Source organism: Excalfactoria chinensis, chromosome 3 (genome assembly GCF_039878825.1).
Source record: "Excalfactoria chinensis isolate bCotChi1 chromosome 3, bCotChi1.hap2, whole genome shotgun sequence".
Lineage (NCBI taxonomy): Eukaryota > Metazoa > Chordata > Aves > Galliformes > Phasianidae > Excalfactoria > Excalfactoria chinensis.
The window spans coordinates 53,924,307-53,952,128 of record NC_092827.1 but is presented as its reverse complement, the minus strand read 5'-3'; the positions used below and the strand labels follow the sequence as shown (position 1 = coordinate 53,952,128).

General features: G+C 43.7%; 3 protein-coding genes across 10 annotated transcripts in view; 1 reads left to right on the top strand and 2 right to left on the bottom strand.

Moving 5' to 3' along the window:
* Nucleotides 1-2,202: 2,202 nt before the first annotated feature.
* On the bottom strand, nucleotides 2,203-6,914 carry CCDC28A (coiled-coil domain containing 28A). Its single transcript, XM_072331896.1, has 5 exons — nucleotides 6,393-6,914; nucleotides 5,633-5,796; nucleotides 5,086-5,240; nucleotides 4,392-4,414; nucleotides 2,203-3,626 (listed from the first exon to the last, which is right to left on the bottom strand). Exons 1-5 carry the CDS (start codon nucleotides 6,548-6,550, stop codon nucleotides 3,572-3,574), a joined length of 555 nt encoding a protein of 184 aa, XP_072187997.1. The 5' UTR covers nucleotides 6,551-6,914; the 3' UTR covers nucleotides 2,203-3,571.
* A 15,185-nt stretch (nucleotides 6,915-22,099) lies between these two features.
* LOC140249544 (uncharacterized) lies at nucleotides 22,100-23,530 on the bottom strand. The gene is made up of 2 exons (XM_072331389.1): nucleotides 22,860-23,530; nucleotides 22,100-22,202 (listed from the first exon to the last, which is right to left on the bottom strand). Exons 1-2 carry the CDS (start codon nucleotides 23,410-23,412, stop codon nucleotides 22,150-22,152), a joined length of 606 nt encoding a protein of 201 aa, XP_072187490.1. The 5' UTR covers nucleotides 23,413-23,530; the 3' UTR covers nucleotides 22,100-22,149.
* The window catches only part of NHSL1 (NHS like 1), a 164,901-nt gene continuing 159,261 nt past the window's right edge, over nucleotides 22,183-27,822 (top strand). For 7 of the 8 annotated variants that reach the window (XM_072331379.1, XM_072331378.1, XM_072331381.1 and 4 more), the window contains exon 1: nucleotides 23,431-23,915. In XM_072331379.1, coding sequence (XP_072187480.1) covers nucleotides 23,564-23,915 — 352 coding nt within the window. In that variant the 5' untranslated portion in view covers nucleotides 23,431-23,563. Of the gene's footprint in view, nucleotides 22,924-23,430; nucleotides 23,916-27,822 lie in introns of those variants that run through there. The other variant, XM_072331376.1, reaches the window with a different exon arrangement.

Here is a 27,822-nt window from a genome sequence, read left to right as displayed (position 1 = left end):
TCACCAACAACTGGGCTGAATACAGAAGTAATGGAGAGTTCTGTTGTAAAATGTTCTGTTTGATATTGGAGACCTGGCTGTTCTAGCAGAAGGACTGATTCAATACCTAACAAAGCGATACTGCAGATCTATGAATGTGCAGTTCAGCCACTCTGTTTTAACATTACATTTTAATAGGTTTAATAATGAAGAGTCATTCGGTGCTGTTGTCATATGAGAAGCAGGAAGTTTAGAACATGTTTTTCATTTTTGTAAAGCGCAAATGACTCACGGTCACTTTCCTTGTAAGTCCATACTTGGCACACTTTGATCTCTCCCCAGGATGGGTAAAGCTTAGGAATGTGAGTGACACGAGTAACAAATAGTTATCAAACTCTCAGCTACAGAGAAGCAGCCTTGCCTTAGAAACCAAGACTGTAGTGAACTTCAAATTTCAGTCATGTTCTGTGGGCAAAACCCTCCTATTTTCCATTAAAGCACATCAGATTTTACAAGCCATAAACTGCAAGGACTTCTGGCACAGAAAATGATTACAACTGCCTCAGAAGGCAAAGAGGTGTTGATTCATTAGGATGAAGAAAGAAACTGAGATCCTCTGTTGAGGTGTTGGTGCACAAAAGCCTGGTCAGGTGAGTGCAGACATCTGCATTTTTGATGCTAATGCAAAATCCATTCTGTCACCCTTACTGAACATCGTGTTCTGAGAATCATATTATGTTTTGTGTTGAAATTAGCTCCTGTATTTTGAACATCTGATGCATTGTTTTCTAAAGAGACGGATTCAATTGGTCTGTCTGCAAGATTAAAGCAGAAGCACCCTTTTATTTCTTCTGAAGTGGTTCTGAAGGAGCATGATTTGGCACGGTGTTTTTTGTTGTTATTCTGCAAGCTGTTAACGATTAATTACACAATATGGGATAGCAATACAGAGATAGCACGCAACGCTTGTGGTTGTTAGTTTTATATATATATGTACATATATATATATATATATATATAATGTAATACTGGCATGTTCTCAAAAGCAAAGAAGCAAACATGCAACCAACCTGTTAGCCATGATACACAATCTTCCTAGACTGGAAGAATGTACAAATGAAATCTTGCTGATCTGCAGCTTGTGTGCATTTATTCCAACCACTGATGTAGGGGAACTGTTAGGCCAGGGCTTGAACTGGTGATGAAGAATATGATGAAGGGGTTGGGTGGCCCATGGAGCACAGGCAAATTGTTTGCACCTCTGCTCCCCACCTGACCAGAAGGGGTGGACTCAGGGTTGAGTTGCGCTGGGCTCAATAAAGGCCACGCACTGTAGGGAGAGCATTGCTTGGACCTAGGCTATTGCCTTTACTTCACACAAGAATTTCCAAACCTAATTCGGCAGGGAAACAATACAGGACATCTTAAACTTGCTGGGGAAAATAAATATCAGTGGTTATCTGCTTAGGTCAGAACTTATTTTTAGCGTCCTGTTTATCTGCTAAAGAGAAGGACTGATTGAACACTTTGTCCCACTACTTCTGAAGAAAGAGGCAGTTTAATACCACTGACTTGACTAAGAAAAGGGGAGCTGGAGGAGACATCTTTGTTTTAGTCTTTCTTCTTCTATTTCCCTTTCATTTTTGGCTCACTGATGTTCAACAGATGTCTCTCGGGGTAAGGTAATCCAGACTGGCAATGCAGGAAGTGGTGTCTCTTGTTGAGTATCATTTCTATTGTCTGCATATGCTCAGAGTGGGAAACATTCAAGATGAATCCATTTTTATCTCCGTGAACAACTCTTCGGGAAACAAAGTAACAGAAAAGAAGTTCACTTTCTGTAGCCACTTAAAGCTTATGTAATTTTATAACTGCAAAAGGCTGCAGCAGATATGTTACACAAAGTATCTTCCTCCAAGAGCTTAGAAATATGATTGGTTTGTTACCACATGAAGACACACTCAGTCTCCAGAGGCTTTGCTTTCCCCACCTCCTGAACCAAAGTGAGCAGCAGGAATGTAATTTTGCTTGTTTAAATGCAGCTCTAATGACTTCTACCACCCTCACTAGCATCAAGCCTTAGCACTTGTTGAGGTATGAGGCTAAAACTAATACTGCAGATTTTGCTTGATGTCCTGAAGTATGCAAACACGAGGTGATAGCACTGACAGCGAAAAGTTCCTAGTTCAAGAGGGGAGAAGACAAATAACTAGACCACATTTTTGCAGGTTATATTCTAGTTCTGTATTGTTCTTCAGAACATCACAAGTCTGTATCCACTATCAGTCTGGGACTTGGAGGTAGTTTAAGCAGCATGAAAAACAGATGAAGAATCTTAAAGAATGAGGTAAGTTGTGAAGAGAACAAGAATATCCTAAAGGAAGAGCCTGCTTGGGATTGTAGTGGCTCACCACTTAGATTTGCTTGTAAGATGAGGTAGGAAGTACGAGTATTTACAGCTGAATTTGGAGCTAAAGCCACAGCACACTGGTGTTCAAAAAGCCTTCCTCTCTTCAGCTTCACAGTGCAGAGTTGGTGCTCTGTGTGAAACTGCAGCTAATGGAATTTCCACCTCTCCTGCAGCTGAAGTATCTTCTCCAGCTTGGAATCTTTTGTTCACTGTTGGCTTGCCTACAATGGACAGATGCTTTGCTCTTAAGTAGAAGAATAACGATTTTTGCCTTCATATTGTAAGTATGTACAGTGTAGATTCTCAGTGTATTATTTAAGAATAATGTGAAAAATCTAAAACCAAAGGCATAGTTTGAAGAGCGAAGATAGAAATCCTGGATTTAAAGACAGTGTTGTTTTACACTAAAATAAAGCCTTTTTTTCCCCCTGGCTGTGAATATGATACCAACTTCTACCAGATCATTTATAACATAGGAACAACTGCAAAATTACATATAACAGATTTATTGAGCAGTGATCTTGTTGAATTTCTGAATGTCACAGAACTTAATTATATGTACTTGTAGCATGCACGCTAGTTCCGTTTAGTGACAGAACTAACAATAATTATTCACAGTAAGGAAAAAAGTAAACCCTGCAAATATTCAGACCATGCAAGAACTCTTTCTTAACACAGCTGAATAGATAACTTCTCTAAATAAAAATGTTATATATTTGTTAAAATGTCTTTATTAACAATAAAATCTCAGTGGCAGCACTGGTCAACAAAACACACTAAAGCTAGTGTGCAGATTGTCTACGAACTGATCAGAAAGGCAACAACAGCATTACCTTCACAGAATTAGGAGAAATGCTAAGGAACTTAGACATCATTTGCAACAAGATGAACAATGCAGCAGAATAGATTTACTTCCGTGTTTCCCCAGTGTTTTCCTATTAAATAAGGCAATGATATAAAGCGTACCATCACTGCAGCCTGCTTAAATCTCTCGAGACCGAGTCCTGACATAACGCAGCATGCAGAGGAATGTGCAAAAGTAAACACCTGGATTTGCACTTTGATTCTTCCTTGTGTAAAATAATAAATAATTAAAAGCTACCAATTCCAGTGGCAAGAAACACAAACAAAACCAACAAAAGAAAAGCTTATGAGAGAACCCAAACTGAGAAAGCTGTTTCTTCAGCCCGTGGTGCTATTTGGAATATCTTGAGCATCTGCTAAATGTAGTTTTTGGCTGAAGCACACCATTAAGGAATAATGGTTTCATATATAGATACAATATAAGATAACATTACTATAAGCTATGCTACACTTAGTCCCATAACAGGCATGCACCAGTACAGACTAATTCAATTCTACTGAGTTCTATGCTAGCTTTCAACCATTAGTTTAATCTTCCTCGTTGAGATTTAAGCATCACTTACCTCCAGCTTTAGCTGGCAGATGAAGGGGGGGTGGCAGATGAATTCTACTACTCTTGCATGGTACTGCATTTCATCTGTAGCATTCATGAGATCTAGCCGTGTACAGCTTTTCACAGATACTGCACTGATATTTATATTCTCTGTATCTCAAGTCCCACTTTCCTCAATGCATACAAAGCATTGTGAAAGCAGAAATAACTGGACTGAATGCAACATTCCTCACCTGTATGTATTCTTAGCTTATTGAAAACACACTGTCAGACAATTAGCTTTATCATAGAATTCAGTCATCGGTGGGACAGAACATTTCTGGATAATAGAAAAGAAACATGATTATGTGTGTGTTTGGTCCAGAGTTCCTCAGTGAGATGGATGTGAAAAGATGCTGTTGGCTTTGTCATCTACGATCAACACATTGTCTAAAGCGCTGAGTTCTAGCTAAATAAATCGCTATACAAAAAAAGCCTTGTAATTAAGCGTTAAAATCCAGTACAGATACCAGGTACTCAAGAAATAGACTGTAACTTATGGTTACATAATTATAATGCACAGTAAGTATGTAAGGAAAAGGATACATAGATGAATTCAGTTCTTCCAGCTGCAATACAAATGTTAAAATGATCAGAAATGGCATTTAAGATGCAATGATGATGCTGATATAATTAAATAAATATATTAAAGCAACAATGGAAATCATTAATGATTTGGGCTGGAATGCATTATTTTCTTGTACAGAACAGACCTACACTGAATTCTATAAGAACAGAACTAAATCCCAACATGAAATTTGTTTGTCTCAAGTAATTTTAACAATTTTAACAATGAAATCATAAAGTTATTCATTAATGAGAATTACATCTTAGCAATTAAGCACACTATAGAAAGGAGAAACTGAAAGCATGGAATATATGTAATCTGAGTTCCTTGTGTGGCCTTCCACAGATGTAGGAGGAAGGGCCACAGGAAAATGACCATCATTCTCTGATCCATAAGCAGTCCCTAAAGACATCTGCATCACACAGTGGTACCAGAATGCTCCACTCTCTAAATCAAGAAGTAGACTACAAGGAGAAGGACACAACATATCCCCAAATGAAGATAAAGCAGGTAAGGCTTATGTCTTGACTTCTTACAAAACTAGGTTTTCCTCAACTGTATATTTCTTAGGCTATAACCTGCACACAGAATCGCTGTCCTTCCAGTATTGTTCTATTCCTGAGCTTAAGTCTAGGGACCAAGTTCCGTGTCTCCTGCTTTCTCTGTACTTACATCTGACAGCAGCCTATCCAGGTTGGAGTCACTGGCCAGTTTTCTTTTATCTTCAGGGAGTTCTTCCAGCTCCCCATAGAGCTCCAGATTGAGGCGGGCAAGTTTCTCCTGCATGCTCCGCACGTGCTCCATTTGCTCTATGGAACATTCATTTCCTAAGAAGACAAATGACAGTGTTAGAGAAAGAAACCTGAAAGAACAAATGGAAATGTGTAGTCAACAGCTTTTTACAGAAGGTTAATCCGGTGTTCAAACTTATAAGTTTATTTGCTTTCTGGATTATTTCTTCCTTTTTCACTACCAAAGTTTCTGTCATTCTGTCTGGTGTTATGTTGTCCTGAGTTTCTGATAACCACTGAATGCACTTAACAGCTTTTTTAGAGTATATTTTTAATGCTATGAGCTATTAAGTTATATTAAACTCGATTTAATGTAGCAGAGGCTGATATTAAAGTTAAACCGGTAGTTTGTCCACATAGCACACTCATTTGCAAACGTTACCATCATATAAAGGCAACCATTATACATAGGCAGTTCATGCACTCACCAAATGCTTGAAGTTTGCCAGAGTGGAAGTCATTGAGGAGGCTGAGAAGTCCCCTTTCCATTTCCTGGACATCTGATACATCTGTGAGGAAAGAATGCTGGATTGGTGCTGCCTGCGCCCCCTTTGCTTCTCCTCCTGGAGGTTTGGCTTTCTCTTTTATGACTCTGAAGAAATGAAGTGGTTAAACAATAACATTACTCCCTGCTTTCACTCCCTTTCAGAATCTACAATGTAGGACAATTTGATAACTGGGCTGTGAAATGAAATGGAAGATACATGTTTCAATTATTCCGTTCAAATTAGAAAATGGATCACAACTTTGTATTGAGAATAAAGAAAAATCACTACCTCGACAGTTTGATACTGTAAAATAAGGATTCCAACAGTCTGCTTTCCTACTAAGGGTGGAAAACACCAACAGGTACATAATAGCCATCTTAAAGATTATACTGCAGCGTAAACACAAATGAACATGCACTGAATATGGAAACTAAGTGCAATTACCAGTGAGAAGTGACATTCTGTCTCTAGACTGCATCCTACACTAATGTAGGATCCCTCATTTGCCCATCTGCGCGTGCACAAAGCCTTTCTCTCACACGTGATTAGTTCTTGCTTGCAGAACCATAATAGCTGACAGCTCCCCAAACAGGAGCACCTGGAAATTCCTATTCCGGCTCATCCTGTTGAACTCGAGCCCTTTATGCTGCCTTGCACTTGCAGGGCTGCGGCTCGTTTCCATCGAGCCTTCAAGGCTTACCGTTTTAGCTTTGGTTTCTGAACGGGCGGCTGCGGCGCGGGATTGGAAAAGGCGGTGCTTTTGCTGACTGGCACGGAGCTCTTCTTGGAGTTAGCGACCTGCACGGGGTGGGCGGTGGATGACTTGGGGCTTCTCCTCTTGATTTTCCTTTCTTCCATTTCCTCCGACTTACTGCCCGCAGAGGGAATCCTTATCCTCCGAAAGGAAGGCAAACGAGGCAAGAAACATCACGGTGCGCCTCCACAGGGTTTTAGTTCCTTCAGAGCCGAGCGGAACCTGCCGGAGCTCAGTGTGTTCTTACGATGGATCCAACAGCCGGGAGCTGCCCCGGTACACGTCTGTGATGTTGCAGCTGCTCTTCACGCGGAAAAACACCTCCTCCAAAGCCCAGGACGGGACGCATCTAGTCCCAGGCCAGCACCGCACAACCCGCAGCCACCCCACAGCACACAACCCCAACGCCACGAGCCATCCCCGGCGGCAGCCGACCTGCCTCCCCGCTCCAGCCCCGCCCCGCTACCTGAGGGCGGCGCAGCCCCCCGGCCCCGCCGGCCCTCACCCCGCCCACACGGAAGCGGCGAGCAACACGCGAGGTCACGTGGCCGCGCGCGAGGCATCGTGGGAGCCCCGCCTACCTCCGTGGCGGGGAGGAGAAACTACCGCCCCCAGAATCCTCCGCGGCAGAAACAGGAAGTGAAGCGAGGTTCCCTGTCGGCGCTTGGCGCTCTTCTCTCCGCTGTCGGCGCTGGTTCTCGTCAGTCGCAGCCTCTGTGCTCATGGGGGCAGCAGCGGTACAGCCAGCAGTGTTTGCGCCGTGTGCCTCACAGCTATTGGGCGGCTGGGCAGGCGTGTAGGTAAGATGCGTCTCTGCCTCGGTCTCCACTTTCTTTAATAGCAATTTTATTATTATCACTGATAAACTGGAAGTTTACTAATGGGAATGGCGTCTAGGGGGTTTTACATGAAAGCCACATGTCTCATATGTGAGTGCACATATCCATGTATCTACGAGGGTGATTGGGAGATTTGTGGAAGTTAAACAGTGTTTCACTGAAGTAACTTCTGAAGAGCTTGTGTTCCTTCCTCTCGTTTCCCTCACGTACCCTCCTTGCAGTTTGTGTAGAGAGGGATATTTATTTTTTCCTTGTGATTGTGTTCTGTGTGGACAGAATGAGGCAAAGAGGCTTGACTATGACATTGCAAGATCATAGAGTCATATAGAATCATAGAATGGCCTGGGTTGAAAAGGACCATAATGATCATCTAGTTTCAATTCCCCTGCCATATGCAAGACCACAAACCGCTAGACCAGGCTGCCCAGAGCCACATCCAGCCTGGCCTTGAATGCCTCCAGGGATGGGGCATCCACAACCTCCTTGGGCAACCTGTTCCAGTGCGTCACCACCTCTGTGTGAAAAACTTTCTCCTAATCTCTAACCTAAACTTCCCCTTTATCAGTTTAAAACCATTCCCCCTTCTCCTATCACTGTCCACCCTCATAAACAAGCGTTTCCCCTCCTGTTTAAACACTCCCTTCAAGTACTGGAAGACCTCAATGAGGTCTCCCCAGAGCCTTCTCTTCTCTAAGCTAAACAAGCCCATTTCCCTCAACCTTTCCTCATAGAAGCGATGCTCCAGCCCTCTGATCATCTTAGTGGCCCTCCTCTGGACCCATTCCAAGAGTTCCATGTCCTTCTTGTACTGAGGGCTCCAGGCCTGGACGCAGATGGGGCCTCACAAGAGCCGAGTAGAGGGGGACAATCACCTCCTTCTCCCTGCTGGCCACCCCTTTTTTAATGTAGCCCAAAACACAGTTGACCTTCCAGGCCATGAGCACATACTGCTGGCTCATATCCAGCTTCTCATCCACCAGGACCCCCAGGTCCCTCTCCGCAGGGCTGCTCTCAAGGAGATCTTCCTCCAGTTTGTATAAACACCTGGGGTTGCCCCTACATTTGGCTTTATCGAATCTCATTAGGTTTACATGGGCCCACTTCCCCAGCCTGTCCAGGTCCCTCTGGATGGCTTCCCTTCCTTCCAATGCATTGACGGCACCACTCAGTTTGGTATCGTCCACAGATTTGCTGAGGGTGCACTCAATGCTCTTGTCTATGTTACTGATGAAGATGTTGAAGAGCACCAGTCCCAGGACTGACCCCTGAGGGACACTGCTCATGACTGGCCTCCACCATATCACAGAACCATTAATCACAACCCTTTGGCTGCATCTAACCAGCCAGTTCCTAATCCATTGTACAGTCCATCCCTCAAATCCACACCTCTCCAATTTAGAGAGAAGGATGTGGTGAGGGACCATGTCAAAGGCTTTGCAGAAGTCCAAGTAGATGACATCCATCACCCGTCCCCCGACCACCAAAGCTATCACTCCATCATAGAAGGCCACCAGATTGGTCAGGCAGGATCTGCCCTTGGTGAAGCCATGCTGGCTGTCTCAAATCACCTCTTTGTCTTGTGTGTGCCTTAGCATAGCTTCTAGGAGGATCTGCTCCATGATCTTCCCAGGCACAGAGGTGATGCTCACTGGCCTGTAGTTCCCCGGGTCTTCCTTTCTCCCTTTCTTAAAAATGGGAGTAATGTTTCCCTTTTTCCAGTCTCTGGGGACAAGATGACTAGGTATTCTTACTTTCTTCCAAAGCAGTTGAAATGGAATGTATTCTGGATTATTACTATTTTCTAATAAAGGGGATTTTTACATCTTAAATGTAAACATTTTTAAAAATTACTCCTATATATTCAGAAAGCATTTGGGTTCCACTGTCAAACTTATTGTGATTTAATCTCTCAGTATGAGGGATCAAGTACTTACGTAGCTGTTCTTAAAAACAGAGTGTATACAGTGTATAATTTCCCTCGGACCCTCCAAGAATCACCCACAAATTTTAGTATGCAGGTAATGTTCTGCTTCAAGTACCTTTGTTATCATTGCTCAATACATTACGCTACAATTGTTATTAAAACATCTGTTCTCCACTTCAACATCTGGTTCTACAGGGGCACATCACTGGGAAGGCGTCAGACTTTATTCTATGTTCTCATAGTGGAAGCAGTTTTATAGTGATAATTAATTTCTGATAAAAGACAATAATAAGTTCACAGCAAAGATTCAAAGGTAGTATCGCCTTGATTTATTACCAAAAACCCAATTGCAGATAACACTGTTACCTGGAATCAGATAAAGATATCACTCATTAACCAGGAGGGGGTGAAAAGCATGTTTTGGATTATCTCCATTTAGCTGAGCTTTTGCATAATTGGTTTATTGTAGTAATGATTCACAGTTTGGAAAATGCTTTTTTTCCCTCTTCTGTTACAACGTTGGTTTTGTGGTTTTTTTTCCTTGGCAACACCAGCAAGCACTGCAGTGGTAGCATTTGTGTCCACTTACTGGCGTGAAGTGATGCAAGGGGGAATGTTTTAATAGGAACAGTTTTCATGTTAAAGAAGCAAATGTAAAAGTTCACTGAATCTGGATTTATTTACATGTATATCTCCTTGCAAACCGGAGACCTACCTTTGAAGATGCTTTGAAGAAGAACTTCAAAGAAGAACAGTCTGTGTTTTGTTTTGAGATATGCATGCAAATAAAATCATATTCTCCTTTTTGAAGGCCCTATTCAGTTAACATGAGGTGGTATGTTCTAGAGGCTTCCAAGAGTGTGATGAAAGCATGTTGTTCTTTGGCTTATATAACTCATATTAGATGTATTTCACGGGGTGGTACCTTATACTCTTAGAAGCATGATGCTGCTGTAGCATCACCTTCCAAAAAGCCCACAAAAAAACCATACCATGGGACATAACCTCTTCATGTGAGGGGAAGCATTTATTTCTTTTTCTTTTCCTTTATTTTTACAGCAAGCAGCATAACAAAGTGTGTTTAAAAACCATTTGGATGTGGTGCTCAGAGACATGATTTAGCAGAGGGTTGTTAGAGTTAGGGCAGTATGGTTAGGTTGTGGTTGGACTCGATGATCTTTAAGGTCTTTTCCAACCTGAGCGATTCTATGATTCTAGTTATCAGCCAACTGTGTGCAGAGAAGGCAGTAAGGTTAAAATGATGTACAAAGAAAACAAATTAACACTGGAAATAGCATGGATGTAGAACTGTGTGGGTTAGGTATGCAGTGCTTTGCAGGGTGGTGATATGCCCTGTAGGAATGTCACTGAAAAAATGTCAATGTGTGTTTTTGTATTCTTCCTCTCTTCACACTATGATTTGGCTATTTAAACAAATGGTTACTAGAGCAGATAAATATTTAGACTTCTGTATTATTACTTATCAGTTCCTGCATCTCAAACATGAATAATCCCTCTGAAGTCAGTACTGTTACATAAGGGAATGAATAGCGTAACAAATCCACCCCTATTATGTGTGTATCCAATGTTAGCTTACTGCAAGAAAATCAATACTTAGTTACCAAAGCGTCAAATGTGTGACCTGTTTAGAAACAACAAATGTCTTAATGCCAGAATGTGCATGTTGTATAAACGACATCCTTGGGTCAGCAGCGTAGTTCATGTAACTACAGAGGAATAACAAGAGAAGGGAGGCAAAGAGAAGACTCTTGCAGAATTGCTCTGAAAGCAGAATCCTTTAGGTTATGGGTAAGTCCGCCTCTGAGGCACGGTGCTTTTTTGTTCCAGTTTGCCCAAGTGTCCTAGTGTGAGCCAACCTCTTTAGCTCCATGCTAACATTCTCCGAGGACTTCCCTAGCAAGTTTTGTTCCAGCCTTCCTCACTTCTGGAGCTATCTGCTTGAGTTGTGCCTCCATCCCTTCTCTTTGTCTAAATATTTCCCCAATCCCTCCATCCCTGCTCTGGCCCCTTGCCTCAAGGACTGATGTGATCTTCCTAAGATCTAGGAACTCCCTGGGAATGAAAGTTGATTCTGCTCATGTTGGCAGCTTTGATGTATTCCAACAACCATAAAGGCAGCTCTGCTGGTCAGAGCAGAGGTTCATTTAGCTGTGTCCTAACTCCAAAGCAGCCACTTGCAGGTACCTGCAAAAAAGCTGGCAAACATAAATGGTATTGCCTCTGAATGCTTTTTGGTCTCCAGCAGGTCTGTGGTTGAGGATAGGGCTCTTAGAGGCCTGAATGGCTCTGGCCAGCCTCCCTGTGGCTCCCTGCCGATGGGGCCAGAAGCCCCATTTCAGCACAGCCTAGAGCCTTCAATTGTTGCCTGATCTGTGCTGTGAGGGTGCCAGCCTCCAGCAATAGCCCTGCTTGGGAGGGTACCTTGTCTCCAGCCCTGCCTCCTGCTGCTCCTTGCTGGACTCCCTGGTTCAGGACTTGCTGTGCTTGGAGCTGTTGGTGGACACTGTTATGGGCACCTGGTGCTGCTCACCATGCTCAGATTCAGTGGGATGGTGCGGAATACTTGTTATCTTTTATAGGTAGAGGCTTGGTCATAAAATTTAATCTTTCTGCTCAGCTTTGGATTTATACAGAAAAGCATAAAGGAGATAGTCTTTACTTATCCTAAACTTGATCATTTGGGAGACAGTTCCAGCAGTGGTATGTGGTAACCTCATAACACTATTCCCAGTTATTTTGGGAGTTTATGTAACCCCTAGATTGTTCAGAAGAAAGGATTCATAATATTTGGTTCCAAGATTGCACACATGGTGATTTTTGACTAAACACTGTCAGATGTTCACATTCCAGTTCCATTCATCTTGTGCTTTAACCTGTCCACTTCAGAAGACTCCGAAGTTTTCCCAGCTATGGATCCTGAGCGAATGAAGTCTATTCTCCTTTCAGAACACTGGAAGTTTTCCTGTGTTATTTTTACTTATGGAAACTCCTTCATACTCTGCAGACCTTGTCTCCCAGTGTCTTCTGGGTCTCAGCATTCTTTTCTAAGGAGTTCTCTGAGCCTCTGGAAAATCTCAGCTTTCTTTCCCAAGACCCCTCTGTTCTTGAATAACTTAAACAGTAAGTCTTCTTCCTGGAGTTTAAAGAGGTTATTTTTTGACTGCTAAAGATAACCAAAAGGGGTCCTAAATATACCAAAAACATGATCGCTAGTTAAATTTTCTTGCCTGTGGCATTCACAAAGGGAAGCAGCAACAAACAACACTCCATTCGATGTTATAAACAGATAAAAATGAAAGGAGAAGGTGACAAATCTTCTATTTGGTGCTACTGATGTTACTACTGGAATCTTTGGAGCAGGAGTGGGAGACTGAAGAGAAGAAAAAGAGACAGCTAACATTCTTTCCAGGTTGGACTTGTTAAAATATCTCAGGAAAAACTAACAAACAAAGAAACAAACCAAACAAGCCTGGAAACTAATAGTGGGCTCCAGAGTCCTGAAATTCACTGGTAACATCTCAGTCCTGTTCAGTGGTTTCCTATTGATGATGCTAGTGTAGATATCAGACCAGTTTCTTTGTTACCTCAAATGCAAGAGGTCTCTGCAGAGGATCTAACAGTCTGATGCTAGCTGATGGTGCAGGTAGGTGGCAATATAGTGTATCTTTGAGGAGGAGAAGCTGCTCTCTTTCCTTCTCTTGTATGCCTGGGAAATTGTGTAGGAAAAGAAAATGTTATTAATATGTTCCCTGGTTAGTCTGGATTTAATATTCAAAGAATTGCGGAAATAGCTGCTGGGAAGTAACTCTTGAGGTCACAGCATCATAGGACAGGGAAAGGTTATCAGGAGATCTCCAAGTCAAAGTGGGGGCTTTGAGCTCAAACTGGGTTGCCCAGGGTTTTATCCAGCCTGTCTTGAAATGCTTCAAAGATAGAAGTTGCACACATGTTCTGTAGCACAGCCTCTTGCTCAGACCAGAGCTATTGACACATCAAATCTGATACAGTTTTGTCTTGAAATCTTCAGTGATGGAGATTCCAGCACCTCTATGGATAACTTGTTCCACTACTGCACTGTAGCTCTAGTGAAGATGTTTTTCCTTAGCCAACATTGATTTGATCACCTTCTAGATAAATATCACTAAATAATTTTTAGTTATGTAAAAACATGCTAATTTTATACATCTACTTTGGTTCAATGGATATGGAAGTTATTGTACATCCACATTTGCTTTTCTCTGCGTATTTGGTTTAAACATTTGTAGTATACATTAAGATCCTCTGAGGCAAAAGCAATTTGGGACTGTAAATTAGTTGCTTAAGTATTAATGCTCACTAATACTCCAGCTGGAAAGGAGAATATCTCTCATTGGTTCTAACAGCACAATCAGTACCAGATAAGGCCACGAGGAAAGGAAATGTTGTACATGGAAAGCAGGTGAAGAAAATACTTTTTGCATGAGAAGATTGATACTCTCCATCTCTTTCCCTGTCCGCCTTGGACAGTGCTTGCTGACTTTTTGTAATACTCACACTTTACAATTAACTGATTCCATTTACCAAACTGTTTCCACATTTACTAATTCAATCATAAATAGACTTTCACACAGGAATCACAAGGTTTGTTGATAGATTTGAGAAAAAAACTTGGAAATGCTTGCATGTTAATTATTAAATGGGGATGAATTTCATATGTGCTTCTAAAATAAATCAAAATAAGCCTTGGGCAAGTCCTTTGTCCTTGGGCAACCTGCTGAATTAGCTTTGCAATTTCACCACTAATTTTAAATAACAGTGTTCACCATCACTCCAAGATCAGCAACATGGAATCTACAGATTCCCATCAAGCTCAGAAAAAAAACTGAATTCTTATAAATCAAAATAGGAAGTAAATTCTGGAAACAGGAACAGATCAGAAAACTTGGAAAGAAGACTTCTCTTGTATACAACTGGAGACAGTGCAGGCTGTGCTTTCTGATATATATAATAGAAATGATATGTGATAAGAATTGTTGCATTTTATTTAACCTTGCATTCATAACATCTGCCCTTTGCAGGCACCTGCTCTTTCCCCTTTGTAAATATTGAAATATTGTTTAAATATTGAATGATGGTTATGATTAATTCAGTACAGCAAGATAGAACATGCAGCTCATATCACAAGAACGTGACATCTTTTGTCCTCTGCAGTCTGTTTTTTTTTGAGCTGTTCAGTAATTTGTCATGGTGATTATAAGGGAGCAAGACATGGAAGAAAAAGAAACTACTCATGGTAGCAACTGGAAAACAAAATACCTGCCCCATTGTTTTAATAGGTTGGCTAAGTGCCTGCAAAATGTTTTATTTTCTTTTCCATTGTTTATACTTACTGACAGTAGAATAGACTGCTCACAACCCCTCTATGAGCAGAGCAGTATTGCCAGTACGGTGTCATTGCCTGCCTCTGAGTAATAGAGCATAACTCAGAGATGCTGGGGCAGGTCCAGTAAATGAAGTTTAACTTTTCAAAGCAATTTCAGCCTCAGCTCTAGTGTGCACAAACAAAGGATTATGGACATGGTCATCTGACTACACCCCTGAATGTCATGGCCAATAATCCCAATGGTACCAAACTGTAAAACTCAGCGGGCGCACAAAGGCTGTTCTTAGCACAAAGGCTGTTCTTAGCACAAAGATCGTGAAACAAATGCATACAGGACAAAAGAGAAAAAGGAAAGGAAACAATTAGACAATCTGGATGTGTGTGATCCAACATTCTAAGTTTAAGGACAGCAACAAGCAAATTTTGTTCAGCAGGCACTGTGGGCAAGGATGACTTAGTAGGCTAATTGTTGGCAGACTCTTTGGCCTAAAGGGAGAAATAGGCAAAGTTATTGTTTTCTTCTGGACTCACACTTTTTTTAATGGTAAACTCCATGTGCAAATTGATAAACCTGACTTAGAAACTTCAATTCAACTGAAGAAAATCCAGTTTCTAGCTGAGAAGAAGCTGCAAAGAACTGTGAAAGCAAAAAGGTAAACTTCTTTTATTGAATGTGCTAAGAGCGTGAAATTTCACTTCCAAACTCAGATTATTATCTTAAGATCAAAGCAGGACAATGAGTTGTTCACAGTCTGCAGAATTTCCTGGTCAGATGTTTAGTTGGCCTCAAGTCGCTTCTTTGTGTTTCTTGTTCAAATGAGCCCTCTTCCCCCTCTGTAGCATGCTGGCTCAAGATAAATATGACCACCGTGTCTTAAAAGCATTGAATGACTATTTTTTTCCAGGCTAGAAGACATATTGCTGAGAAGCTCTGCTAACTATGTGAAATCTTCTCCCAGACAGACATTGGAAGTCATGTTTGTAATTTTAGACTCTGTTTTCTTAGGTATACACAAATGCAGAACTAAAAATAAACATCTCATCCTCAAGAGAATACGCATATGCAGAAGTATTTGTATAGAAAGCTGTTTCTAAGCAGTGCATACGCTACACAACATAGTGTGTATGTAGTATATACTAGAGTTTTCTTTTTAATATGATTTTGCTCCAGTATCCGTAATTAGGAAGGAAGTTAAAGATTTAAAGAACAGTCCTTTGCATTGGAAATACCAAACAAAAATGGCAGCAGGAGGTCTCGGGTCCGAACAGATCACTTGTGATGTGTGTGCTGTTATTCCTGTGTCACAAAATGATTGAGAGTGAATGCATGATGGAATACCATGGATGTGAGAGTAGCACTATTCAATTGAAGTATGTAGCCTCATAGTTAGAGTATGGTAAGGGACTTATTAAACTAATGTTTTAAGATTTTCATGAATTTATCTTAGCAGAGTAATAGGTTTAAAGGAAAACTCCTTATAAAGCGCCTTAAAAACAGCTATATAGAAATGTAGGTTACTTATAAGTTACAGTCTTCAGAGTAAAATAACTCACTCTACATATTTACAGGCTTTAGTTGTGGGTCAAAATAAGTGGTGATCCAAACTGTCCTTATAACTGTCATTAACTATAAAGCATAAGAAAGCTAACACATTGAGGAACCAAAAAGTGGCATCATTGTGAAAGTGAGTTAGTTTTTTCTCTGTGTATGCAACCAAGGCTTACATTTGCAGGCATTTCTGAAAGAGACCATAAGGGAATCTCCTGGATGGAGGCTCAAAAGCAATCAGCTTTTCTTTTTTTTCCCTCTAAACAAGTGGTTTCTTGGGCTGAACTTCTTTAACACTTTCTTATGGGCAGTTAAACACTGGAATAGGCTCCCCAGGGAGGTAGACAAGTCACTGTCCCTGGATGTGTTTAAGAGCCATTTGGATGTGGTGCTCAGAGATATGATTTAGCAGAGGGTTGTCAGAGTTAGGGTACTATGGTTAGGCAGCAGTTGGACTTGATGATCCTTAAAAGTCTTTTCCAACTGAGTAATTCTATGATGCTTTCACTCTACTTTTAAGAGAAGCTGAATGGGACTTTACAAGGTGTATTTCACTGCATTTAAAAGCTATTTCCAGTGTTATTGAGCAAAGTGTTTATATGTTGATTTATTTTTTCTCTTCAGCGAACTGAAAAATGAATTTGCCAGAAATGCCTGAAAAGCGGCATATTCACAGTCCTCCGAGGAATGCATATTCTGCCAAGTTTGAAAATGCTTGGAACAGAAAGAAGGTCGCAGTGAATGTTGCAGGCTGTGCCACGTTTTGGTACTGATTTATGAGCAACATGCCAATGCTTTGCTTTACAGTTTGATATACACAATGAAGGAAACACAGCTGCATTTATTACACCGATTGCATAATCACATAGTTGATGCCCACAAACTTTTGGGAATATTCAGACAGCATATTCTAAAAATCCTTATTTCCCTTACTTTCCCTAATGCTACCACCCTTCATTTTTAATTTAATATAAGCTGTTGTTTGTACAAACGGGGCATTTTAATAATAATGTTTCTGCAACGTCTGTAATTCAGATCCTTTGTACTTGTTATAAAGCAGAGCTACAACAACCACAACAGGTGATAAAATATGCAAATATGCTAGCAAAGTTATGGAGGTGTGTAGCTCCTCAGCTGTGACTCCAGCTGAGGTAGACTTTGCTGATCAATGTAATTTCTGGGTAACCGTAAAATAGTTTTTCCTTTGCTGTCATTCTCCCAAATGATTATTTTGGAATTTTAAAGTATTTCATTAGGCTTCATTTATTGGCAGTGTGCAGTCTCAGAGACTGACTGGGAATATGTGGGTGGTTGGACTGAATGATCTCAGAGGTCTTTTCCAACCTTAGTGATTCTATAATATAAGGAGAAACACTGAACTTTCATAGAATGATAGAATCACAAGGTTGGAAAGGACCTACAAGATCGTCTATTCCAACCGTCCTTCCATATTTTCAGAAAGTATTGCAAACACAGTCAAAACTAGGGCAAGAGGGGATGTCCTCATGTTGCCCCAGGGGAGGTTCATGTTGAATACTAGGAATAATTTTGTCTCAGAAAGAGTGGTGAGACATTGGAATGGGCTGCCCATGGAGGTGGTGGAATCACCATCCCTGGAGGTGATCAAGAAAAGGGTAGGTGTGGCACTGAGGGATGCGGTCAGTGGGCATGGTGGGGATGGGTTGGCAGTTGGACTAGACAAATTTAGTGGTCTTTTCCAACTGTAATGATTCTATGGACACAAATACTTTGCTGTATATGCAATGACTGATTGCGGGAAGGTAATACCAAACAAAAAGCCAAGTTCTGCTGTAGCAAACAGCACAGTTTGCACATGAGGAGAAAACAGGAAGCTCCATCCATCAGATGTATTTATTGTTTGCTCCAAGTCTCGAGGCATTCAACTGAGAACATTATTAGCCTTGCTAAAATAGTACATTTCCAAGTCTTATTTGACTGAAACTGTTTTAGTGTTTTTTTGTTTTGTTTTGCTTCGATATGTTGTTAATGAATCAAAATGTAAACTGTGCAATTACTTCAAAGGAGAGCACATGTAACACAATTAGAGAAGACATAAATGCGGTCAGTCTATTAGATAAATAAAAATTTCCCATGGAATTTACAAACGCTTTCAACACAAACTGTTCTAATTAAAGCTAGAGACAAGAAAAGACTTTGCTCAGCACTTACAGTATCCCCATATGTTAAATCTGATTTTCAGCTGATAATTCCTCCAGTCTTTAATTTTCCAGATGAAGTTTTTCTCTCACAAATGACACCCATATTCCTGTCCTACAGCCGCTTGCAGCATTGTACCTATGTAACCAACTTGGTAATAATTGGTAATTACATGTGGTATTTGCATAACTGAAGTCCCTGTGAAGCAAAAACCTAAACACTTTATCAATTAAATAAAAAAACTAACTGCTAAGTTTCCTTATAACAGAAGTTTTTTCTGCCACAGAGGAAGTGGAAGTGAGGAATGTACCTTGTTGAGACAAAGAAATGCCTCAACCAAATGAAGGAAACTGGTGTGGCAACTCTAGGAGCAAGCACTACCATGGAGATAAACACTTGGCAACTTGGTTTCTCTTCTTGGTTGGGAGATTTGGCTTGGGGCTGCTTCCATTTTCATCACTGTTGTCAGCTGTTTCTGAGCACCACCCTATCCGGGGGGCTGGCAGTCTCCTGTTTGCTCTGCGGTCCTTGGAACAGAGACCAAAATCCTCTGATGACCACCATGTGCTCTGGAGCAGCTGTAATGCTATCCTCATGTTTTCACAGGCTCTGTGATTTCTTCATGTTTCTTCTATTCTCAGCCTAGCTTCTTCCCCAACACTCTGCTCCCCTGAGAATGATGTTAAGTACTGTTGTGGCTTGAAAAGCAGAAACTGAGAGCAGATTTGCCTGCATCTTCTTCGCAGCACCTCATGTCATGCAGCTGTACTGCAATTGGGCTACAGTGAGGTCTTCAGATGCCTGCAGAGTAAGCTGCAGAGCATGCATCTGTGAGTGGGAACAGAAGGAAGGAAGCAGCGGTGGGTGGAAGAGCTCCTCTTGTAGAGGCAGAGCTGCTGCATCTGGTTGGAGCTGTTGATTTATACCCTTAGGCCACCACAGCTATGGCTTCCTCCATGGTATCATTCCTACTGCAGTGAGCTCTGATTGTTCCACAGCACCATGGCTAGCATGGCTTTTATATCCACGTACAGCTGCATAAAGGCAGGAAAATGAGAAAGGGTTTGAGAGTTTGTGCACTGGCAGCAAATAGTGCTGATTCTTGCACTTGTGAAGATATATACAGAGCTTTGAAGACTCTGAAGAACTCAAGGACCGGCTGGCAGAACAACTCAAAAGTCTAAACCACAGGCTTAGAAGAATGTACTTAGCTTGATGTATGGGCTGTGAAAAGAGCAGGGCCAGAAAATCCACTGGGACTGGTGCATCGACCTACTGCCCATTTAGACAGTACTCAGTATTAAACTCTTCTGCTAGAAAACTGTGGATGCGTCTGTGAAATATAGAGAATAACAGGGATGGAGGCATTGGAGTTACACTGCTACTTTTATTTAACAGTGAAGATAACACTGTGAAGGAAATGAGCAAAAATATTACAGAAATCAGTAGAGAAGGGAGCTCAGCACCAGGCTTCAGGTAGGGAACTGACCCAGGGATAAGCCAGAAAAGGAAAGCTTGGGGCTGACAGCAGTTTGCCAGTGAATGATAGTATGGTCACTGGAAATGCTGTTCAGGGAAGCAGAGCTTTGTAAGCAGCCTATGTCAGGGAAATGCCTGTCGTCATCAGAGACATTGCTAGTTTTAAAAGAGTATCCACTAAATTCTGTTCTGGGACAAGGAGGGAATAGTCTGGGCTCTTTTGGGTTCCTGTAAGCAAAAATACCCATTCCTGACACTTGTAGGATGGAAGAAAGATGGTGATTGGAAATCCTGCTGTAACATCTACCAAAGATGATCTTCAGTCTAACACAGCAGCGTTGGAATTTAAAGAAACCCAGAAAAACAGCCATCATTTTTCTCTGGTGATCAATTTATTTGTTTGTGTTTACATTTAACACAAAGTACATGCAGTCGTGCGAGACAGATCACCAGAAAAATGGTTACAATTCTGATACCAAACAACATTGTCATGAGTGAGATTCACTCCCATTTCCTGCATATCTCATACAGGCTGCTTTGGAAAAGGTTTTGTACTGAAGACGGAAATAGCGTGTGTGATTGAAAGAGCCCAGTGCCCCAGCAAGACTGGGAACATCCACATACTTTTGGTTAAGCAGGAAAGAATAAAATGTCAGAAAGCATCTTTCTGTTGTAGAATGGCTCTAGTTTAAGCCTTCACCAAAATCCTGTAGCACAACAGCCAAAGTAACTCAAAAGTACAGAAGCTGATTATGTGCTGGTAACATTGAGCTTGCTTTTTAAATTACAAACCAGTACTCATTAGCATTGCTCTGGGAACAACTGAGGAGCACCCCACCTCCTCCCACACTACACCATTGTTTATTTCTTCTTATCGACATGGTCAGGTTTTGCTGGCATCCGCAGGCAGGTAGCTTGAAGCTGTGGGCTGAGCTACAACAAATGAGCCCAGTGACCCCATATGACTGTATCTAAAATACCACGTAGCTACAGTTTCTACAGTTTCAGGAAGGTCTTCCTAATGTTTGATGGTTGGCCACATGGCTCTTGCACCATCACTGTGCTTCTGAGAGCCCAAAGGGATTGCAGAAGTGAGCCGAGGGAAGGGCGGTGTTCCACCATCATTGCTGAGTAACTTCCACCAGTCTCGTCTTCCACTTCTCAAAACAGGACATGAACTTTATTAAACGCTTAATTTGGACATTGAACTCAAGGCTTAAAATCCTGACGCAAGTCAGCTGTAATTCAGATAGAATTAACTTTCCAGGGCTAGCATTAGAAACAAAATTGATACTGAAAGGAAAAATCTGGTACAAGTTTCTGCTGTCCTTCTCTCTGCCCTCCTCCTTTTGCTCCTCCTGCTCCCCGGGCTCTGCTCCTCTCCTCACACCTCCTCCAATGAGAAAGAAAAAGTATTGTTCTTAAATAAACATAGAGGCCTTGAGTTTTTCAAGAATGCACTTTAAATTCAGGTTTATTTCTTAGCTTTGTTCATCTGTTGGCCTAAGCAGGTACCGCTTCTGCCAGCATCACTTGGGCCGGTGTGGAAGTGCATTCTGCAGCCTGCAAACACAGGCTTCATTGGCACAGGTAGAGAAGGCACCCTGCCGTGGGTTTCCTTCAACTGCAACCTGAGCTGAGCTGTTTGCTTGTTTTCTTCCTGCTGTGTTTTCTATGTAAGCTCATGTGGCACTCAATTCCCCTCAGTTCTTGGCAGTTTAAAAATAGATACGAGGAGGATGCGCACCTCCACCAAACAGCCTGCTAAGTGGGCCTTATTCTTGGGCAACTGAATGCCCCAACAAACTCAGAGTTAATGGAGACATGATGCCCCAAAGTAAAACCAGAAGAATTAAATAGGAGAGAATGCCTACTTTCCATCTTCTGTTCATCAGTGTCTACACCTGGGATTCCTTTTGTGTTCAGCCCTCATTAGGCCCCACGAGACCTGTTGGCACCACGTTCTTCCCACAGGTTTCTGCTCACAGGGCATTCATGCACTCAGCTCTCCTGTCTGCAGCAGGAATCAATTGTAGCCAAGGGTGTGGTGTCACCCACTGGTAACTTGTTTGGACTGAGGTCTGATGAAAGGTGCTTTGGTTCTTTAAAATATCAGGTTGAGTTGCTTTTTTGTATACACACACACACATCTTTCATGGAAAACTGGAAGAAGAAAGCCTTTTTTTTTGCTTCCTGGATGAGAAGAATTGGGACTTGCAATTTTTGCTTGAGAGTCACCACTAAAAGCACTTCCTGCAGCCCTTAGTTCCTGTGTGCACTACTGAGTCTTTGCTTTGTGTCCTACAGTCTGCATGCTTGTCCCCAGCTCCTCCAAGCCTCACCAAGGAGCTTCAGAAGAACTCTGAGCGGTGCGGTTTCCTTCCGACTTCCCTCCATGCCCAGGCTAAAACCACATATGAGAAATACTGTGATTCAGAATGTTTTGTTCCCAGTCTTGCCGCCCCAAGGTGCTCACAGAGGGCACAGCAGGTCTCTCCCAGGGCCCCTCCTGTTTCTTTCATCACATCATGCATCGGCTGTGGAGAGAATGAAGCTGCTGCAGACAGGGCCCCTGCTGCCCCTTTTCCCCAGAGCCCCTTCCATGGGAACTGTGAGACCCTGCTCCTCTCTATATGGTGCAGCAGGCGTGGAGCCCCCAGGCCCAGTTAAGCAGTAGCTGTTGGCAGTTACACGTAGGCTGAATAGGTTCTCTGGGAGTGTACCCGTCCTGATGAAGATCTGCTTGCATCTTAGCAGGGGATAAGCCCGTTTCCACTCACACCAGAGTTACACGCTGAGGCAACGCAGCGGGAGCTGTGAGCTCAGCGCCACACTTCAGACTTTACGTTTCCCACCTTGGGGTCAGCCTCATTACAAGTAACCACCACCCGCAGCCCCACTTGCCCGGCAGCCCCGCTTCCCAGCCCATTTCTTCCCCTTACGGCGGCGGGCAGGGAAGCGGAGGGGCGGCAGCTCCTTCCCCGTCTCCCCACGCCGGGCAGGCGGCTGCCGCTCCGGGGAGCCCCTGGAGCCGGGGGCGGCGGCGGGGCCTGGCCCGTACCTCGGCCGTGAACTGGCTGGGAAGGGTGAGGCTCTGGAAGAGGCTCCAGTTCGGGGAGTCGCAGGTAGGCGGCGGCCTCTTTTTCTCTTCCCAGGTTCGCGGAGGCTTTCCCCCCTCTCTCCTCCTCTCGCTTTCCGGGTTGGGAGTTTGGTGCGCTCACAAAAGTGCCTGCAGCGGCGCGGGGTTCCCCAGGTGGGGCTGCTCCGGGCTTTTCCCTCCCCTCCTCCTTCTCTTCCTCTCCTCCCTTTCTCCCTGGCCGCTTTCCCTCCTTTGTGGCCTCATCCAGAGCGCTCAGCTCCCCCTCCCACGCTTCCTCCTCTCTACTCCGGGGACAGAAACTCGGGCTCTTTCCTGTCTCCCGGCCGCAGGGCAGAGTAGCGGGCTCTCCCCGCGCCGGCGGCTGCTCCGCTCCCTCTCGTTCTCCGTTGCCACTCCCGCACATGGGCGCCGCGCAGGGCCCCCCCTCCGCTCGGCGGGCGGCGGCGGCGGCTCCCCGCGAGCCCCAGTCCCGGCCCCGGAGAGCGTAGCGCGGCGCCCGCCCGCTCTGATTCATTTGTTGTTGTTGTGCTCCCTCCCTCCCTCTCTCTCTCCCTCCCTCTCTTTCCTCTTTCTGAACTTTTGTCGCCGCGGCCGCTTGGCGGGCGAAGACTTTCCGCGCCGGGGACGCCCAGCTTCTCCCCTCCAGCCCGCCGCCCCCGGCCGCGATGCCGTTCCCCCTGCGGACCCTGGAGCCTCTGAAGCTATGCAGGTTGGAGGAAGGCGACGGCGCGGAACGGGGCTGCCCGGCGCCGGGGGACCACGCCGGAGCGGCCGAAGGGGGCGGTGGGCGGCGGCGCGGCGCGGTGCCGCAGTTCGGGGCGCTGGAACAGGTCAGCTCGTACGCGCTGGTATCGCTGCTCATGCAGCTCTCCGACCTGTCCCGCTGCGCCGGAGACATCTTCGGCGGGATCCTGAGCGAGGCGGACACCCTGTGCCACCGCAACGCCCGGCTCCAACGCCGCCTGGGAGCCCTCGAAGCTCTGCTCGCACGCCTCGACCACCGCAAAGTGAAGATCCGTGAGTGACTGCGGGGAGCGGGCGGATGCGCGGGGTGCGGGCTCAGCTGGGCTCCTGACAGGGTGGCCACTGCTTAACTCTGCTGGGTGTGCGCGGGCTTAGCTCAGTAAATGGAAACCTGGATGCAGTTTCCAGCTACTTTTGTAGTTCTCCTGAGCTCGTCTCTTGTTGGGCAGGCTCCTCTGCGTACAGGCACATCCCAAGTCTGCATTGTGCGGCTTCTTACACAGCACGGGTTCAGGGCTGACTGTGCTCCCTCACAGGGACTGTCTGGGGAGGTGTTTCTTAGATTCCCATATGAACCTGACACCGGCCCTTAGGAGCGACGGGCTGTGTGGCTGCACAGCTATAGAAAAACGGTGTTTTTGTCCAGTTTGGTCTGGCTTTGGGGAAAGGATCATGTGAAAATAGTATCTGCTCCGTGTAGTTTCAGTGATGCATGTCCTTGACCCTGCAGAAGTGCAAGATGGCTTTCAGCATCAGTGTGGCGTTCTCAGTGTGTTGGAAGCGGTCATAAACCCTAAGAACTGAGTTCCACCAACTGCAGAAGATGCGCAGGCTGTAAGCCCAGCCTTGGTGAGACTGGTGCTCTGAGAGCACCAATCGGCCCCATTGAAATGAGGGTTGGAAGCCTGCTTTGCACATGGCATGCTTGTGAGCAAATTTGGTCATAAACTCCTTTTGCAGATAAGGTTCAAAGAACGTGGACCCCATGTGGGTAACTCACCTGTTGCGTTGCAGAGTTATTCCTTCTGCTGTTCCTTATACTGCACTTCAGCTGACTCCCTCCTGCTTCCAGAGGAGGAAGCTCATGTTGCCCTTAACAAAGGGCTATTTCTGTAGTTTGAGATCTTTAAGTGACAGTTCTGTGATAACGTTTGATTTTTTTGTTGCTTTGTAGCTGCCTGACAAACTTTAGGTGCTTTTCTTCCTCACTGAGACAGGGATGTTTTCTTCTGGTGGTGTTGATATGTTGGCATGGTGTGGTGCATTCAGACATAAAGTGAGGATGTTTCCTACTGGGGATGCCTGCAGCAGTGCTGCATTACATCAGTGCCCAGATAAATACATTCAGCTTTATTTCTCTGCTGTAAACAAGGAACATATTGCTAAGCACTGTGCAACCCATCTATAGGAAAGGGTGAGGTGAGGCACCATGCAAACCCTGACATTTTGTATGTGTCAGATGTTTGACTGTTGTATTCTCTCTTGGTCATCAGTTGGCACAAGCTATTTATTTGCTACTTATATTTTTTATTATAACTCAGTTCTTTGAGCTAAGCCTGTTATTGCTTTTAATTTGATGGTCATTGCACCCAAGCTGGCTGCAGTTCCTGTATTTGGCTTTCCTCATCTGGTTTAAATTCTTCATTAGGGAGTGTCTCTGCTGTCAAATTTAATGTTGCTACTTAACAGTTGTGTTGTTGCTAGCATTTACTTTTCAAAGAAATCAGTATTTCTCAAAGGCTTTAATAAATGAGATATTTCTAACCTTGTTAAAGTTGTGTGAAATGCAGGCTTCTCATAAAAGACACATATCTGTCACAAGGAGTTGATCCGTAGGTTAACCGTGTTGACATGGAGTTGCACATGAAGGCACATCAGTTCTCTGGTTGCATGCTTATTCATATTGCAGTCTGGCAATATGGATATCAGGGAAAGGTATTTCTCCAGAGGGCAGTGGGCATGGCCCCAAGTGCCATAGTACAAGGGGCATTTGGACAGCGCTTTCAGACATAGGGTTTGGATCTTGGGTAGTGCTGTGTGGAGCCAGGGGTTGGATGTAATGATCCCTGTGGATCCCTTCCAGCTCAGCATATTCGATGATTCTGGCCATAGAGGTGAGTGGGATGAATAGTTGTTATGAGCATCATGAACTCCTCTGTAATGGAAGCTGTCGTGGGTTGTCTGCAAATGTAACCCCATTGCTGGCTTTAAAGGTAAATATCTCAAAAATGGTGAGAAAAGTTAAGTTGCTGTTTGGAAACAATGGCAGAGGTTGTTTGGTTTTGTTTGTTGGTTGGTTGTTTTTTTTTTTACACTTACATATCTGAAGACAGAGAAACTTGATGGAGGAAGCTATTGGAGTGGGATTGTAAGAGGACCAAGGGTTGTAAGACGAAATAAACTACACTGACATTTAACAGGCTCTTGCTCATAAATGTTTTCTTGTGCAGACAAAAATATTATCTACTGTGGCACACAGGCAGGTGAAACATGATGTTGTGTCAGATGATTTAAGTATCCCAGTCTGGCTTTTTACTGAAATGAGGGGATAGGAGATCATACACCTGCTTTTTAGATCATGGGCAATTTCCACTTGAAAAAATGGTTTGTGTTCTTTTTGTGGGGCCCAGGCAATAATTTCCTCTTAAAGCTGAAGTTCCTGGGGTGGTCCCAGCATGCAATTTTATGGCAAGGACCAGAGGACAAGCAAACTTCACATATGGACCCCAATCATTCCTTAGGAAGTAGCTGTGGGCTGGCAGCTAGTATAAGCTACTCCCTGTGTGTTCTTGATGTTTGGGGAAGTACATACTTCGACAAGGGTTTTTTTTGTGTGTGCATAATGTCATAATAGAGCTTCCATGCAGTGTCCTGCAGTAGCAGGGGTCTGTGACTGCTCACCATGGAGCCATGGTGTGCGCGTGACACAGGGGGAGCAGGCATAACAAACCTTTGTCTTCAGTGAGTCACTCTGTACAGTCATGAATGCTACCTGCATGTCTGGCTGCATAGTACATGTGTGTAGGATCCACATGCTCCTCAACACTGCTATCAGATAGATGGTACTAGGTATTAGGCTAGTAGTTGTTGACCGTGTCTTGAACCATCTCCTGCTGTTTCTCTTCTGTCTCTTGCTCTCTTTAGTGAAAGCATTTAAGTCTTCACACTGCCGTGTGCAGAAAAACTTTATCATTTTACAACAGCATTGATAAAATCCTCTGTTGCAGTAGGTACTAAGTATTTGCTGCCCTTTCAAGGTGAAAACTTCCTCAAGAGTAGCTGGGTTCCTGCAGTGCCCATCAACTGGCAGGCCATTTTCCAAGTATTCTACACTGGTTACTGCCTGTGTGTGGGTAGCAGTTTCACCTATGTTTTCAGATACCGAAGACAGCTTTCAACTGTACATGATGGCAGTGATGATTGCTTTTTCCAGGGTTCAACAGTGGCAGTGGGATTCATTTGAAAGGTCCGTCTCCCTCTGGTTGGGTTTGGCTGCCCTAACCTTTACATTTATGGTGACTGAGAGATCTCTGTTTGTGATCCATGACTTAGAGACTAATGCTTGACTCTCTTATTTTGATTTGAGGATATTTTTAAGGCCATTTAGTAAAATGACTTCTTGATACTCATTTGAGCTTTGCATGATGAACTGGGTGTTGTGCCATCAGAAGGAAAGTCAAAGTATGAGACGCGTCCCTGTGGGGATGATGAGTGGTTTATAACTCAAGGCAGTGGGAGGCACTGAGGACTCATGACATTTCAGTGCTGTGTGCAGCCTGCAGAATTAATTAGATTTGGTAGATTTTTGATGCTCTTTCATCAGGCTTTCATTAAGTTTGTGTACATTTTTGTTGTGCGTGGCACTTTGTTACACGTTTCCAGCACTCAACCGCAGCAACATGATTTGCACCGTAGAGCTTGCCTAACAGCTTTGCATTTTCTAGGCACTGTGAGTCTCTATCTGTGACCTCGCATTAAGTGATGTTTTCCCTCACTTTCCATTCCTAAATGTCAGGGTGGGTGAGGACAAGTGCCTCTTTGAAGTGATCACAGCTTGTTAAAAGGTATGTGATGGCAGCAGAGAAACCTGGCATGAATTACAAGGTCAGCTCTTGGGAAATGCTGTGAGGCCTTCAACAGTCATTGTTTTCATAATGAACAAAGAAGGACATTTTTTCCA

Excerpts from the sequence above, each read along its gene's own strand:
- CCDC28A (XM_072331896.1), bottom strand. The coding sequence starts at position 6,550 with ATGGAAGAAAGGAAAATCAAGAGGAGAAGCCCCAAGTCATCCACCGCC. Across the intron at positions 5,797-6,392 it reads CAGAAACCAAAGCTAAAACG|AGTCATAAAAGAGAAAGCCA; the intron begins GTAAGCCTTGAA and ends TCATTTCTTCAG. Across the intron at positions 3,627-4,391 it reads GAAGAACTGAATTCATCTAT|CCAAAAACTACATTTAGCAG; the intron begins GTATCCTTTTCC and ends GGTGTGCTTCAG.
- LOC140249544 (XM_072331389.1), bottom strand. The coding sequence starts at position 23,412 with ATGAATCAGAGCGGGCGGGCGCCGCGCTACGCTCTCCGGGGCCGGGAC. Across the intron at positions 22,203-22,859 it reads CCAGCCAGTTCACGGCCGAG|CCTGGGCATGGAGGGAAGTC; the intron begins GTACGGGCCAGG and ends ATGTGGTTTTAG.